The 16,782-nt window shown below is 49.0% G+C and overlaps 1 protein-coding gene across 1 annotated transcript in view; it reads right to left on the bottom strand.

The window, feature by feature from the left end:
• The window catches only part of galnt17 (polypeptide N-acetylgalactosaminyltransferase 17), a 553,078-nt gene that overhangs the window by 493,208 nt on the left and 43,088 nt on the right, over window positions 1–16,782 (bottom strand). Inside the window, exon 2 of the mRNA XM_085964471.1 lies at window positions 579–762. Coding sequence (XP_085820597.1) covers window positions 579–762 — 184 coding nt within the window. The remainder of the gene's footprint in view (window positions 1–578; window positions 763–16,782) is intronic.

Raw genomic sequence — 16,782 nt, forward strand, 5'->3', positions numbered from 1 at the left:
GAACTCGGGGGCATAGTTTCAGAATAAGGGGTCGCCCATTTAAAACGGAGATGAGGAGGAATTTCTTCTCTCAGAGGGTCGTGAATCTTTGGAATTCTTTACCCCAGAGAGCTGTGGAGGCGGAGTCATTGAATATATTTAAGGTGGAGATAGACAGATTTTTGAACTAAAGGGGAGTCAAGGGTTATGGGGAGCGGGCAGGAAAGTGGAGTTGAGGCCAAGATCAGATCAGCCATGATCTTATTGAATGGCGGAGCAGGCTCGAGGAGCCGAATGGCCAACTCCTGCTGCTATTTCTTATGTTCTCATGTAAGGGAATAGAAGCCTGCCAAGACACCCAAGTCAAAAAAAACACTTTGCCAGAGAGTGCACAATGCCTTCAATAAGCATTCCCTAACAATCCATCCTTCATTTTTGATAGACACCATTCTACTTCCATTTGATAAACTCAATAGTTAAACAATGAAGGTATGTATTAAATATTTTTACAACCCAGCTAAAAGGGAGGGAAAAAAACCTGATGTTGATGATATTGCCAATAGTACATGTTGAACATGTTTTAACGTGTTGTCACTTACCTATTTGGTCGATAGTCTGGGATGGATCGATCCAGTGAAATCCTGTTACTCAGATACGTATTGTATCCATATTTTTCATATGCTCCGGCAGCTTCTCGTTCTTCTTCAGTAGTGAGTAAGGCAGGCAGTCCTCCCTGTCCTCGTCCACCAAAGCCTTCAATGAGCCCGAGTGATTTTGACAAGCCTAAAGTATAGAAACATATATAGTGCAGACCATTATGAAAAGGGTGGATTACAAGCAAATAATTTACAAGTTTTATGTCCTATATTTCAAATGTCCTAGCTTTTCCTCAAAAATGGAAGAACAAACATAAAAGTATGTATATGGTGCATGAGAGCTTAATGCAGATCCAAACCAAAAAGAAAAACCAAACCTATCCAAATTCTACAGTTCCGGGCACGCCACCCCTTACATCAGCGTGATTTGACAAGGTTGGAAAAAACATGCCAAATAAAGCCGAGTTCAGATTCTGGGGGGAGATATTGGAATTTGCTGAGTCCGTTTTCCGGGCACAGAATGGGGGCAAAATGCCGCGGTCGTCTGAAATACGGTCTGCCGCTATATTTGGCCGGGCGATATTCAGGCGTCCCTTGCGACTGCCTAAAACATTCGTTCGGCCCCTGGCGTATGCTAATCAGGGGCCTAACGCCAATTCCAAGACCTTGTCCAGACATACGTTAGGTCCTTAAAGGGACCACTGGAGGCCTTCACCAAAAACATAAGGGCCTAGAAATTCGGTGGGCTGCGCCACCAGTTAGCACCCAAAGAGGGCACTTAGTGGGTTTAGCGCCACTAGCCACGCCTCCCGTGAAATTTAGCGGGGCGCTAATGGCGGCGTTAGCCGGTAGCGCTGCACCGCCACCGATGACATCATCGGTGTGCGCAGCACCCCGCTACCACCCCGATCGCCAAATTTGGTAGCGCCCCCTGCTGTAACACCGGTCGCAATTTGCGACCGGTTCAGGGGGGCCTACCTGTGGCGGCAGAGGCGCTGAGGTGCGGGGCGGCCATTTTTTTTGCTGGCCGCCTGCCAGCACCTCTTTGCGCAGCCGTCCCTGGCCTCCTGAGCCTCCCCCCCTCCGCAGAGTGCCGGCTTTGTCCCAAGAGCCTGGCACTTCTCCTCGGTGCCGGGCTCTTTTGCCGGCACTTGCAATCTCAGATCATGCTGCAGCAGGCCCCTCCCCTTTAAGAAGGGGAGGAAGGCCTGCAGTACTGCAGCGCGCCATGCCGCAGTGTGTGGCGCTGCGGCACGTTGCGCTGCGATTTTCAGTTGCAGCGCCCCAAGACGGATGCGGGGCGCCTCGAGTCGTGCCACGCTTCCGTTTGGGGCGCTCAAACTGAATTTCCGGCAGGCACTCGCGACTCCTTCCGGGGCGGTACTTCCGGCGCTCTGGCTAGACTGGCGCCCCAAATGGGGCGCCACCGAATTTCTAGGCCAAGTAGTCTCTTTTAAAGTTACCTTCATGTGGAGCCAGGAGCAGCAGGAGTGCTCTCCCCGGCTCCACAACACTACCACGGGCTGCTGCACTTGTTGCTCTCCCGTTCTCTGCCCCAAGGGCTGCTTACCTAAGGGCCACTGCCGGTGAGGCAGCCAGGCCAAATTGGTCCTCTTCAAACTGACGAGCTGACTCTGGATATCCGAAAGGCATCCGCAGCTCGCTGGAAATATGCTGATGAGGCCTGAGGCTCAAGGCCCAATTTCGGTCAAGCCTCAGGCCTCCAGCTTTTGGCGTACGCGTCTAGTGCACCGACCATTCCGTGCCCATAAACGGGTTGAAACAAATTTCTAGCCCCAGGGCTTCAATTGTAATACTTTTGAGCTATGGGTGTTACAAAACAGGTTAGTCATTTTACATGTATATCCTTCCCCAATATTTCAATCCTTAGTCCCTATATGTCTGCCCCGTGTAACAGCAAGTCTGACAAGAGCACATCTGTTCCATGTATAATTTTATTCTCTCTTTCATTTCTATTACACTGAAAGATTTCTCTTTAAAGCAGGAACTCAGTCCCCACAGTGGCTGAATCTGACCTGGAGTCTCCCATCATCAATTACCCAATATGACCTCAAATCCTTTAAAATGCATTATTAGCCTGCATATAAAAGCTGACAATAATATCATCTGTCAAAGCACTTGAATAATGACTATGCCGAGAATTTTTCTTTAAGTGTTTCAACCATGTTTGGCTTTACAAACACAACTCAGCTTTACAGGCTTATTCTAATTAAAGCCTTGTAGCGGTACCACCGAGTGTCCCTTACTTATTATACATAATTCCCTTTAACTTAACGATGTATATATATATTTACCTGTACGGGGCGTTGCCCCTTTAAGAACACGACCTAACGCGATGACGCAGGCAAACGCGAGCCGGCTCAGCTCGGCCTCCCGCTCCCGCGGCAATCGCCGGCCCAGCTCGGCCTCCCGCTCCCGCGGCAATCGCCGGCCCAGCTCGGCCTCCCGCTCCCGCGGCAATCGCCGGCCCAGCTCGGCCTCCCGCTCCCGCGGCAATCACCGGCCCAGCTCGGCCTCCCGCTCCCGCGGCAATCACCGGCCCAGCTCGGCCTCCCGCTCCCGCGACTTCAGCCGCAACGGCCAGCTCCAATGCCGGGTGCCGGGTAAACGTGATAGCGTCATCACGCAAGTCACATGACGCCCCAAGCGCGGGAAAACGCGAGCAACGCGATGACGTCATTGTGCAAACCTCCGGACTGCCTAGTCAGTTCTCGTGGCGTCCCCACTGGGGAAAGACCTGTTCCACGACTCTCCTGCATCGTTCTACGTTGACATTAAAATCCTGTTTGTTGTTGTTCCGAGTCAAGCTCCGTTATTTGTTAGGAATACACCTATTCCTACATTGGTGACCCAACGACGTGAGGACGGGAATTCATCAAAACCTACATTGGTGACCCCGTCTCCGTGAACGTTTTTCACGGGCGACGCGCACAGCCTGAACCCCGTCTCTGAACGGTTTCACAGAAGAAGAGCCCAACGAACAACAACCGACGAACACCAATTCCTACATTGGCGACCCCGTCTTTGCGAACGTATTCGCAAAGGAAGCGCAGCCTGGAGGTGAACCCGTTTCTCATGAACAAAACGCAGCTGGACCCCGATTTTTGTGAACGATTTTCACAAAAGAAGCACGCCATGGAAACACCAGCCGTTTCGCTGTCACTACCGCAATTCAGGGAGCAGCAACCGCCCTCGTGCTTCATTCAGGTAGAAGCCCCGTTCGCTAAGAACATTGTTGCGGCGCAGACCAACGAGGTCTCCATATTCGTCAGCTCTACCGCCTTACGGATCGTCCGCCTCCACAACATCTCCCAACGCAACAGCAAGTATGCATCCCTCCAAGCACGGGTTCCGCAGGTTTTCGGGCCCACAAGATCGGAGCGCGCCCCCGCGGAGATGCCACGAGGACTCGCCCCTCGCGAACCACGAGGACCCATCCCTCGCGAACCACGAGGACTCGCTCCTCACGAACCACGAGGACGCACTCCTCGCGAACCACGAGGACCCATCCCTCACGAACCACGAGGACGCACTCCTCACAACCCACGAGGACCCATCCCTCGCGAACCATGAGGACCCATCCCTCACGAATCACGAGGACCGATCCCTCGCCACCCACGAGGACCCATCCCTCGCGAACCACAAGGACCCTTCCCTCGCAAACCACGAGGACCCATCCCTCATGAAACACGAAGACTCATTCCCCGGCGACGACGCACCAGCCCGTCAGCCTGCTGGTTGTGTTTTCTACCATGCTTTTCAGCGCGAAAGCGAAGCGTTGCCGCCCTCCCGGCAGTTTTCCCTCTCAATCAACAATAACTAGAAGCGTTGCCGTCCTCCCGGCAGTTTTTCCCCTAAACCAACAACTAGAAGCGTTGCCGCCCTCTCTACAGTGTTCCCCTCAACAAACGCAAACATCTACTGACACTGCAAACATCGAGGACGGGTCCAACGGGCATCCTGCAGCTGCGATCGGCCACGCGAAAGTCGCTGTCATCACCGATCACTGATCAATGCAGCAACGGTTCACTCACTTCTGTGTTACCATAGTAGCACTACGGCACGTACCGTTCCGTGCGTTCCCGACTGCCAAAGAGTTCGCTCGCCTGTCGGCGAGTTCACTGACCTGCCAGGACCCACTTTATTTCCTCCTGGATCACCCGTTCGGCGTTCCTGCAGATTTCGTCAGACTGAGGACCTTCTTTCAACAATGACGGAGCCATGGTCCGCGTCTGCCCAACCTGCCAGTCACTATGACGCGGCCAGCTGTTTGCCCTGGCACCCGCTTCGAACCACGGGCTGCAGAGGTCACACGTCTCCACGGTCCTTCGCATGGCTGAATACGTTTTATTCGCCATGACGCCACGGTCCTTCGCACGGCTGTATACATATTATTCGCCACAACGCACGCAAGGGTCCGCTCACGACCAGCACCTTTCGACCTCGCCCGCCAAGTCCAGACAGCACGACCGCCGAGACCTTCGGACATCCATCGTCGTTACGGCAGGCCAAGCACGATCACCCACCGGACCGCCAGCCACCCAGCAGTCTCCGTCTCGAGACTGCAGGAGTCGTTCGGACAGGCTCGTCAGACCGCCTCATCTTTTGTCGTTCATTAAAGCGAATTCTGGGGGGGCGCATGTAACGGTACCACCGAGTGTCCCTTACTTATTATACATAATTCCCTTTAACTTAACGATGTATATATGTAGTTTACCTGTATGGGGCGTTGCCCCTTTAAGAACGCAACCTAACGCGATGACGCAGGCAAACGCGAGCTGGCTCAGCTCGGCCTCCCGCTCCCGCGGCAATCGCCGGCCCAGCTCGGCCTCCCGCTCCCACGGCAATCGCCGGCCCAGCTCGGCCTCCCGCTCCCGCGGCAATCGCCGGCCCAGCTCGGCCTCCCGCTCCTTCGGCCGCAACGGCCAGCTCCAATGCCGGGTGCCGGGTAAACGTGATAACGTCATCACACAAGTCACGTGATGCCCCAAGCGCGGGAAAACGCGAGCAACGCGATGACGTCACGACGCAAACGCGATGACGTCATTGCGCAAACCTCCGGACTGCCTAGTCAGTCATCGTGGCGTCCCCACCGGGGAAAGAGCTGTTCCACGACTCTCCTGCATCGTCCTACGTTGTTTGCTGTATTTCAACTAATTCAACATTAAAATCCTGTTTGTTGTTCTTCCGAGTCAAGCTCCGTTATTTGTTAGGAATACACCTATTCCTACAGCCCCATAGTTTTCAGGAATATATTTTGTATCGGATGATTTCCTGTTAGTGGCTATCAGTATTGATTGGTAGTACTCAAGATGAAAATCTGTCATTTTTGCAATGGTTGTTGTGGAGGTTTTATTTTAAAATTATGTCCAGTGTTTTGCCTTTTTCCTTCCCTTCTTTTACTTATTCCATCTTATCCTCATGAAGCAAGGCAGTCAGTCACACGAACATGTTTACAAATGCTAACATATGTCTTGTCAAATTGGCCAGGAGGAATGATTCAGCACTGAAGGACGGGATCCCCACTTGGCAATTTTCTATTGCTTGCTCATCCTGCTGTGAAACTAATGAAACTACGAAAAGAATGAATGTGACCAAAGACTGGCTTTTGAACCAAGGCCATTTAGTCAGCAGCCCAACACTCTAGTGTTGTAGCTACGGTGCCACTTTTGGAGAGGTTTTAAAGTGCAGTTTGAACAAATAAAAAGTTTTATATGTGAGTCATGCTTTTAAGCCACAAAAGAATTGTTATTGTGTTCAAGAGTAGACATGAATCTGTGCAGTCGATGTATGAACTGCTCAAACCACGTATTCTCACTACAAGTTTCACATCAGTGCTACCAACGCTGAATTTATGGAGTGTAAATCAGGCGTCAAAGCCAAGGCTGCACTTAGAATGTGAATATACCCTTAGCATTTAACAGAAAAGCATTAACTTACCTCCTCTCAATGTGATAACAAAGAAGCACTAAAAGCAAGTGAATTTAACCAGAGTTAACTTGTAACAAATTTTGGAGCAAATGGAAAGACAAATTCCTAATAACAGCAACATTTCTGCTGGTAAAATCAGATTGTGTTTTTAAAATGTGGATTCTCTATTCACTTCATCACTTCCAAGTAAAGGACATGCTATATGCTGTTCAAGAGTGCACATGCAAAGAATTGTCATGTATTATAAGTTATATTAATATAATCAAAAGTCTTCCATCCAGTGAGAGTCTGAGCCCTAAGATCATCACCCAAGGATGGAATACAGCTGGCCCTCCAGGCATAAGGTTCCTCCTCTTCCTCTGCCACCACCAGATGTGCCTGCTGACTTATGCTCTCTCTTTCACTGTGACATTCCCCTCTAACTTACTGTCTAAATCCTCTGAGGTGGATGTATCTGAGCTAGTGTTTGTGACTGAATAGTGTCAAGTGTTGGCTGAATGCAATTGGCCCTGGCTTGGATTCCCATAGAACATCCACAAAGAAAGAAAAGGAACAGAGGTTACAATGAATTTCCTCATGAGGGACCTTCAAGAATAGGGACAGTCAATGTTGTTCTGGTGCAGTAGCACTGGGACCGCGGTTCTTCCGGTTCTTCACAGACCAATTGTGCCTCCTACTGACCGTGGGCTATAATGCAAGCTCAGTTCATTGAAATAAATATTCAGTGCTGCCAGTGCACAGCAAACAAGCTGTTCCAGGAACGCCATGGGCTGAGGGTGTAGATTATCCAGTACCAGCAGCTCTTAAAGCTGTCCCTCAAGGGAGGGGGGAAAACATCCAGAGGAAAACCAGGGGTGAGAAGTGCCCCAATTTAGTGACACAGCTTTGGGGGGTCCTACACAAGGAAGTCTGACAGAGAAAGGTGACTCTCTTTTGAGGTGAGGGCCATCTTGCAATAAAGGGCAGCACCAGAGCAGCATGGATGGAGGTGATAGGGTGAGTGAACAATGTCTCATCTGTGACCCAACCTTGAAGTAGGTTCAGAAGAAATTTGCTGAGCTATGCAAGGTTGCTGTATTGATTTCTTTGTGGGTTCAATGACGAGACATTTATGAAAGAGAATGGCCTAGAAATTCAGTTGGTTGCGCCAGCAGTTAGCGCCTTAAGAGAAGTGAATTTCGGGCGCTATGCGTGTAGCGCCCGGGCGCAGCGCAGTTTGCGCCTCGCCCCAAATTAAGTTGACCCTTAGCGCCGCGCGCGCAGAAAATGACGTCACATCCTCGTGCAACGCCCTTTGCACGCCCCGATTCCAAACTTCAGTCGGACCGCCCCATTGTGCGGCTGGTGTCCAGAGCGTTTGTAAAATGGAACGCAACACAGCCGACGCGGGCCCCGGGGAGCGCAAATTAAAGGGCACTCCTCCTGTGTTGTGTGTCCAGTGTGTTGTTGTGAACGGTGTATTTCTGTTTCCGGCCACCACCACCACATCATCATCATCCTCATCATCATCATCATCATCCTCCTCCTCCTCCTCCTCCTCCTCTTTTCCCCCCCAGACTCGGCCTTTGAAAAAAACACATGCACCCTTCCCCTTTAAGAGCTCACTGGCACCAGAGTGTCTGCCGTCAATCACCAGCTCCCCGCACCTGCGCTGCGCCCGAGCTCGGGTGTTGCGCTCCGGCCTGACGGCTTAGCGCCTGAAGATAGTCGTGCAACGCCTGTTTTAGCGCTCCAGAAACCTTTTAAGGTGAAGCGACTGAATTTCCGCAAAGGGGGCGCAACTTTGGGGCGGGCGCTAACATCGGGCGGGCGCTAACGTTAGCGCCCCAAAACTGGCTATACTGAATTTCTAGGCCAATGTCTTTTAATCTAAAGTTTGTTCAACTCTGGTTAACAGCCTTACAGGAGACACCATGCTAGAAATCCATCTAAAACGAAACTAAAACTAAACTGCTTGTCTCTGTCACATGCCCTCTGCTGGTCAGGCATAAGTAATCAATCAGGCAACTATACTGGTAAGGCATCATAATCAAACAGGCAAATACCATCACTATTTGCTGATATCATTACATCTCCCTTTCTTAAAACAAAAGTATTTTACTTTTAACTAACAACATGTTTTCTTTGTATTAATCTGCATTTTAACTGTAACACTTAATGAACTTACATTATCATTATCAAGGTTTTTTAACCTTGCTTTGTGTGTTCACAGGAAATATGTAAATACACTAGAACTTGAAGAAAGAATAAGATAACATTACTTCCTTCTATAACAAGAGTCCTTAAATTTGCTCAATGAGTCTCTCAGGAGGCTTCGCGTGTCTTGAGGATTTTCTGATTGATTGTCCGTGAATCTGAGTTGTTGCCTCAGATGATGGTTTCTCAGCTGTGTGATCAGGTTTATCAACAGTATCAGTCTTTTGACCTGCTGTGGCTGGTTCCATGAGAAGATCTCGACGATTTCTTCGCAGAACAGCACCCTCATCTGTCTGAATGGTGTATGATCTTGGTTGAACTTCACTCAGGACAGTTCCCTTCTGAGTCCATATGTTTGTTTTGTCTTTGAACCTTACTTGGTCACCAGTGTGGAGTTCAGGTAGGTTTTGTGTTCCTCTGTCATAGTAGTACTTTTGCTTTTCTTTCTGTTGTTCTTTGAACTTCCTCACTTTCTCCCCCTCTTTTGTTTTCAGGAGGTTCTCCGGGATGGGTAGGTTTGACCTTAGCTGACGTCCCATAAGGAGTTGGGCTGGTGACATACCACACTTGAGCGGCGTTGTGCGGTATACAAGCATGCTCTGGTAGAAGTCAGTTCCACTGTCTTTTGCCTTGTACATCAGTCTTTTCACTGTCTGGACCGATTTTTTCACTAGTCCATTGGACTGTGGAAAGTGAAGACTTGACGTTGTGTGGACAAAGTCCCACTCTTTGGCAAAGTGTCAGAAACTTGCATTGTAAAACTGGGGTCCGTTGTCTGTGAAGACCTCGCTTGCCACGCCATGTCTGGAGAATATGGCTTTCATACATCTTATCACAGCATCTGCAGTGGTGGTGTACAGTCTACAAACCTCTGGATACAGGGAGTAATAGTCTGTGACTACAAGATAGTCCTTCCCTTGACATACGAATATGTCAGCGCCTACCTTCTGGTAAGGTCTGTCTGGCGCTGGGTGTGGCTTTAGTGGTTTTACCGGATTGCTTGCTCGATATTTCAGGCATATTGTGCAGTTTGACACCTCATTTGTCACATCTTGGTTGATTCGTGGCCAGTACATCACCTCTCGTGCTCTTTTCTTACACTTTTCGATTCCCAGATGTCCTCCATGGATCCTTTTTAGCATCTCTTTTCTCAGACTCTTTGGGATAACTATTTTACTTCCTTTGTAGATGATGTCTTCGACCAGTGATAGTTCCGCCCTGCAGTTCCAGTACTCTGCTATGTCAGGTGAGCAGTCTTGCTTCATGTTGGGCCATCCATCCAAGATGCTTTTCCTCAGTCGTCTCATTGTTTCATCTTTGTTTGTCTCAGTCTTTATGAGCTCCATTTTTGCATCTGCTATGGGCAGTGCACTTGTGATCATGTCCACGTAGGCGTTCACTTTTTCATCCATTTTGGTGTTTGCGGGCTCACTTGGGTCTACAGCTCTGGACAACGTGTCTGCTGTATACATCAGCTTACCCAGTGTGTACGCAACATTCAGTGTATAGCGTTGCAGCCTGATCATCATTCTTTGTATTCTAAGCGGACAGCTATTTAGTGGCTTTTGGAACAATGCAATCAAGGGCTTATGGTCAGTCGCCACACTGATTGCTTGTCCTGCCACAAACGGGTGAAATCTTTCACAGGCGTATGTGATGCTGAGCAGCTCCTTTTCTATTTGAGCATATCGCGTCTCCGCGTCTGTCATTGAGCGCGATGCATATGCAATAGGTTGCCAGTAGTCATATTTTTGCAGAAGAACGGCACTGAGCCCACTCTGTGATGCATCTGATGATATCTTGATGGGTCTCGCTGGGTCATAAAACCTCAGAACTGGTTCCTCTGTGAGCAGTTTCTTTAGATCGCTCCATGACTTCTCATGCTCATGATTCCATTCCCATTCTATGTTCTTTTCAGTTAGTCGTCTCAGTGGCGCCATCTTTTCTGAGAGGTTGGATATGAATTTACCCATGTAGTTGATCACTCCATTAAACCTCTGCACGTCCTTTTTGCATTGTGGCTTTGGCATATTCTCAATGGCGGACACCTTTCTGGGATCTGGTCTGATGCCCTCACTGCTAAGGATATCTCCCACGAATGTCAGTTCTGTCACCCCAAGCTGGCATTTCTCTCTATTCAGCTTCTGGTTTGTTTTCCTTGTTGCTTCCAGCACTTTTTTCAGTCTCTCGTCATGCTCAGTTCTCGTGGTTCCCCATACTATGATGTCATCCATTGATGTATCAACTCCCTCCAGGTGCTCATAGATCATATGGATAGTTTTCTAATACACTTCAGGAGCTGAGGCAATGCCAAATGGTAACCTTAGGAATCTGTATCTGCCAAATGGACTGTTGAACGTGCACAGTCTTGAACTTGCATCGTCCAATTTCATCTGCCAAAATCCTGATGATGCATCTAACTTGCTGAAATACTTTGCATTTGCAAACTGTGCCATGATTTCCTCACGTGTAGGAAGCTTGAAGTGCTCTCTCTTTATTGCTCTGTTTAGATCTCTTGGATCCAGGCAAATTCTGAGCTTTCCATTCTTTTTGTCCACTACGATGAGGGAACTCACCCATTCAGTTGGCTCATCTATCTTCTGAATCACGTTCAGGCTTTCCATCCTGTCCAACTCTGCCTTCAGTTGCTTTTGAAGAGCAAACAGAACTTTTCTGCATGGATGTATGACCGTTGGCATACTTTTATCTACTCTGATCGTGTGTTCTCCGGGAATGCAGCCTAGACCCTGAAATAGGTCGTTGTACTCTTTCATGAGTTCATCATAGACTGTCTCTCCTTTGCTTTCCACAACGAGGACTCTCTTTACCAGGTTCAGTCTCTCACAGGCTATTAAACCTAGTATGGCTTGCACATCCTTTGGCACCATGATTAATGCTAGCGTGTGCTCTCTGTCCTTGTGTGTCACCTTGACAATGCATCTTCCTTTCACTGGTATATCAGTACCTGAGTATCCTGTCACTTTCACTTTTATTCCATGTATCTTTGGTCTGGGTCTAATTTTCTTAAAATCAGTCTCTGATATCACATTAACTTGTGCTCCAGTATCCAGTGTATGTCATTCACTTTTAGTGTCAACATCCAGTCTCTTTTTTCTTCTTTGTTTTCAGACACAACATCTACATAGAACTCCTCTATCTCGCTTTCATCTACTGCATGGACCTTGCTTTGTTGCGCTTGGTTCTTGCAGCAACGGGCATAATGGTTGTTTTTGTTGCAACTATTGCATTTTTTACCATATGCTGGACACTTTTTTGGTGTATGCTGTGTACCGCATCGACTACATGACTTTCGATTGTCCCTTTCATTTTTGTTCGCTGGCCACGCCTCTTTTTTCACATTGGCGCTCTTTTTGTTAAACGGTTTGTGTCCGTTCTTTCTCACTGCATCCACGTTGCAGCTACTGTCACTGAACAGCTCCTTTGCCTGCAACTTCACAGTCTCTGTAGCCCTACACAGTGCTATGGCTTTTCCCAGGTCTAGATCTTGCTCTCTTAGCAGTCTTTCCCTTAGACCATTATCTGGAATACCACACACCAGTCTGTCTTTTATCAGCGAGTCTGTCAGTCCCCCAAATTCACACGATTTGCTCCTGTTTCTCAGTTCAGTCACATACTGATCAATAGTCTCACCCGTTTTCTGTACACATGTGAAAAATCTGTGCCTCTCAAACGTCACGTTACGTTTAGGTATGCAGTAGGCCTCAAACTATTCCATTATTTTATCCAGCTTCATTTTGTCTCCATCAGCAGCGAATGTGAAGTTATTATATACCTCCAGCGCTTCATCACCCACGACATGTAAGAACACTGACGATTTCTTTTGATCACTTTTCTCGTCAGCTCCGATTGCCGCTAAATACAACCCCACACGTTGTTTGGATCTCCTCCAATTTTCAGCCACATTACCTGTCAACTGAAGCTTCGCCGGTGGGTGTAAACCTTTCATTTTTTCACTTCGTTAGCTATTCTCCAATGGTAAGTAACGATGTTCTCTTTTGGCTTGTTAATATGTGGAGAGCTGATTTAACTTCAGATTTTTCCTCTTCTCTTTCAATCACTCCTGACACCATGTATTGATTTCTTTGTGGGTTCAATGACAAGACATTTATGAAAGAGAATGTCTTTTAATCTAAAGTTTGTTCAACTCTGGTTAACAGCCTTACAGGAGACACCATGCTAGAAATCCATCTAAAACAAAACTAAAACTAAACTGCTTGTCTCTGTCACATGCCCTCTGCTGGTCAGGCATAAGTAATCAATCAGGCAACTATGCTGGTAAGGCATCATAATCAAACAGGCAAATACCATCACTATTTGCTGATATCATTACATTTGCCAAGGCAAATGTCCTAATATGTAGCTTAATTTTGTAATGTTGCCTTTCAGTGCATCCTATCTGCACTTGATCACATGGGGAGACTGCACTACAGTTCATACACTATATTAGCAATGTATAAATTGCCAATGAGCATTCTATGTGAAATTGTTTTTAAATGAAGGTTATCTTAGGCATATGTCTTTTCACAGTAAAGACATGCAGGATGTAAATTCTAAAAACAACAGGGTAGATTTCCATCTTTACCGCTTGAGCATTAAGATTGCCTGGGAGAAGTGCAGGGATGAAGACCTGTGGAGACAACTGCACACTGCTTACAGAATCAGCCAGATTCTCTTTTTATTAATTTCAATGGAAGGAAAATGAAACACAAGAACATAAGAAATAGGAGCAGGTGTAGGCCATTTGGCCCCTCGAGCCTGCTCTGCCATTCAATAAGATCATGGCAGAACCTTTACATCAACTCCACTTTCCCACCCTATCCCCATATCCCTTGATTCCATTTGTGTCCAAAAATCTATCGATCTCAGCCTTGAATATACTCAACGACTGAGCATCCACAGCACTCTGGGATAGAGAATTCCAAAGATTCATAACCCTTTGAGTGAAGAAATATCTCTGCATCTCAGTCCTAAATGGCCGACCCTTTATCCTGAGACTATGAACCCAAGTTCTAGACTCTCCAGCCAGGGGAAAACAGCATCTACCCTGTCAAGAATTTTATACGTTTCAATGAGATCACCTCTCATTATTCTAAACTCCAGAGAGTATAGGCCCATTCTACACAATCTCTCCTCATAGGACAGCCCTCTCATCCCAAGAATCAATCTAGTGAACCTGTGTTGCCTCTCTGAGGCAAGTATCTCCTTCCTTAGGTAAGGAGACCAAAACTGTACACAGTACTCCAGGTGTGGTCTCACCAAAGCCTTATATAATTGCAGCAAGATTTCCTTACTCTTATACTGCAACCCCCTTGCAATAAAGGCCAACATGCCATTTGCCTTCCTAATTGATTGCTGTACCTGCTTGCCAACTTTCTGTGCTAAGTGTACAAGGACACTCAAATCACTCTGAACACCAACATTTAATAATCTCTTGTAGGAACGGAGGTTCCTATCTGAATAAGGTATTCGACTCGATGAATCAAATCAACAGGTTTTAATGAACAACGAAGTTAACAGGGAAACTACAGGAGAAACGATACACAGATCTACTCAGCTTGCTGGGCACTCGACGACTACTGGAAGATTCTGGAAGCTGACGTCATGACGTCATCGCGTTCGTCACGCCACTGGCGGTCACGTGATCGGCGTCATGACGTCATCACGTGGAGTGCAGGAAAACACAATACAGTACAGTTAACAGGCAGTTTAAAGGTGCAGTCCGCGGCTGCACTACACTGTAGTTAAAGGGATTATTACTAATTGTTCTGAGACCCTTGGTGGCTCCGCCACAGGCGCCCCCCCAGAATCCACTTTAACGGCCATTGTCAGCCGAGCAGGAGGTTTAATGATCCTGGCCGAACGGTGACAAAACTCAGGCAGCGGAAACGGGGCGTTAGTAGACGAACCAGTGCCAGATTGCGGCAGAAGCGGTGTCTCGGGCGAGGCAGAAACGGTAGACTGAGGTGCAGGCGCGTCTGAGGCCGAATTGGGCTGTTCAACGGTGGGCTGGTGCACGGCTGGTCTGGCGGCCAATGGCGGTCGGCCGCGGCAAGGCAGTTGGGCAGCCACGACAGGCTCACTCCGATCTAGGTGGGCTGGTTTGAGCCGGTCGATAGAGATGGTATCAGACTTTCCACCGACTTCGACTGTGAAAAACTTTTCCCCTGATGCGATGACACGAAAAGGTCCGGTATACGGCGGCTTGAGCGGGTCTCTGTGACCGTCCTGTCTAATAAAGACATCGTCCGAACTCATGAGCTCTGTCGGGACGTGAGGCCTCTGCAGGTCATGCTGCGAGGTTGGGATGGGCAGGAAATTCCTAGCCGCTTCCTGATGTAGTAGGAGCTGTTGAGCTGCAGACCATGGTTCGGTGTGTGGAGGGAGAAAGTCATCTGGCACTCTGAGTGTCTGGCCATAAACCAGCTCAGCCGATGAAGACTGAAGATCCTCCTTTGGGGCTGTCCGGAGGCCCAGCATCACCCATGGGAGCCTGTCCACCCAGTTGGGTCCCCTCAAGCTGGCACGGAGGGACGCTTTGAGCGACCAATGGAACCTTTCGCACAGACCATTCGCCTGCAGATGGTACGCGGTGGTATGGTGCAGCTTGGTACCCAGGCCTTGTGCCACTACGTTCCACAGCTCTGATGTGAATTGTGGACCGCGGTCCGAGGAGATGTCCGATGGCACCCCGAACCGAGCCACCCACGATGAAAGAAACGCCCTGGCGACGTCTGCTGTGGTGGTAGCAGCCAAGGGAATCGCTTCTGGCCACCTGGTGGTCCGGTCTACCACCGTCAGGAGGTGTGTGAATCCACGTGACCCGGGAAGGGGACCTACTAAATCCACATGAACGTGGTCAAAACGGCGCTCAGGCACCGGGAAGTTGGCCACCGGAGCCTTGACATGACGGTGGACTTTGGATTTTTGACATTCGACGCAATTGTTTGTCCAGTCCCGGATGTCCAGATGCATGCCTTTCCACACAAATTTGCGGGACATTAGCCATTGAGAAACCCGCATCCCCGGGTGAGATAACCCGTGGATTGCCTGGAATACTTTCTTGCGCCATTCGACCGGAACAATGGGCCGGGGCACTCCCATGGATGTGTCGCACAAAAGCGTGGTTCCCGCCGCTTGAAATGGCACGTCTGCAACCTGCCAACTGGAAGGCGTGGTCCTAAACGCTTGTACCTCTGGGTCTGCCAGTTGATCCTCTGCCAGTCTGACGAAATCGATGCCCAGGTGTACTGCTTGGACTGGAACCCAGGAAAGGCAATCCGCCACGAGATTATCCTTGCCTGACACGTGCCGCAAATCCGTTGTGAATTCGGATATAAACGTGAGGTGGCGCTGCTGCCGAGCTGACCAAGGTTCCGCCGTTTTGGCCATGGCGAAGGTGAGCGGCTTGTGGTCCACGAATGCAGTGAACGGACGGCCTTCTAGAAGGAAACGGAAATGCCGGATGGCCAAAAACAGGGCTAGTAACTCTCTGTCAAAAGTGCTATACTTTCGCTCGTTCTTGCGCAGTTGGCGGCTGAAAAAGGCTAACGGCTGCCAACCCTCGTCGACCCACTGCTCTTGAACTGCTCCGATGGCGTAGTCGGAGGCATCCGTAGTGAGGGCAACAGTCGTGCCCGGGAGTGGGTGTGCTAGCATAGTTGCATCCGCCAACGCCGCCTTGGTATCGCGGAACGCCTGGTCCATTTGCGGTGTCCAAGTGAGAACATCCTTGCCCGACTTTCCTTTTAGTGCTTCGTACAGAGGTTGCATTAACTGGGCCGCCTTGGGGACGAAACAATGATAAAAATTTACCATCCCCAAGAACTCTTGCAGGGGTTTGACTGTGTGAGGCCGCGGGAATGCGGTAACTGCCTCTACCTTGGTGGCTAGCGGGACGGCGCCTTCTGGGGTAATCCTGTGTCCCAGGAAATCAATACTGGATACTCCAAACGTGCATTTGGCCGGATTGACAATAAGGCCATGTTGGCTGAGCCGGGCGAAAAGTGTACGTAAATGGGCCATGTGGGCTGTCGTATCC

The sequence above is a fragment of the Somniosus microcephalus genome, chromosome 22, assembly GCF_052327205.1.
Source record: "Somniosus microcephalus isolate GS21.2 chromosome 22, FLI_Smic_1.0, whole genome shotgun sequence".
NCBI classification, from domain to species: Eukaryota; Metazoa; Chordata; class Chondrichthyes; order Squaliformes; family Somniosidae; genus Somniosus; species Somniosus microcephalus.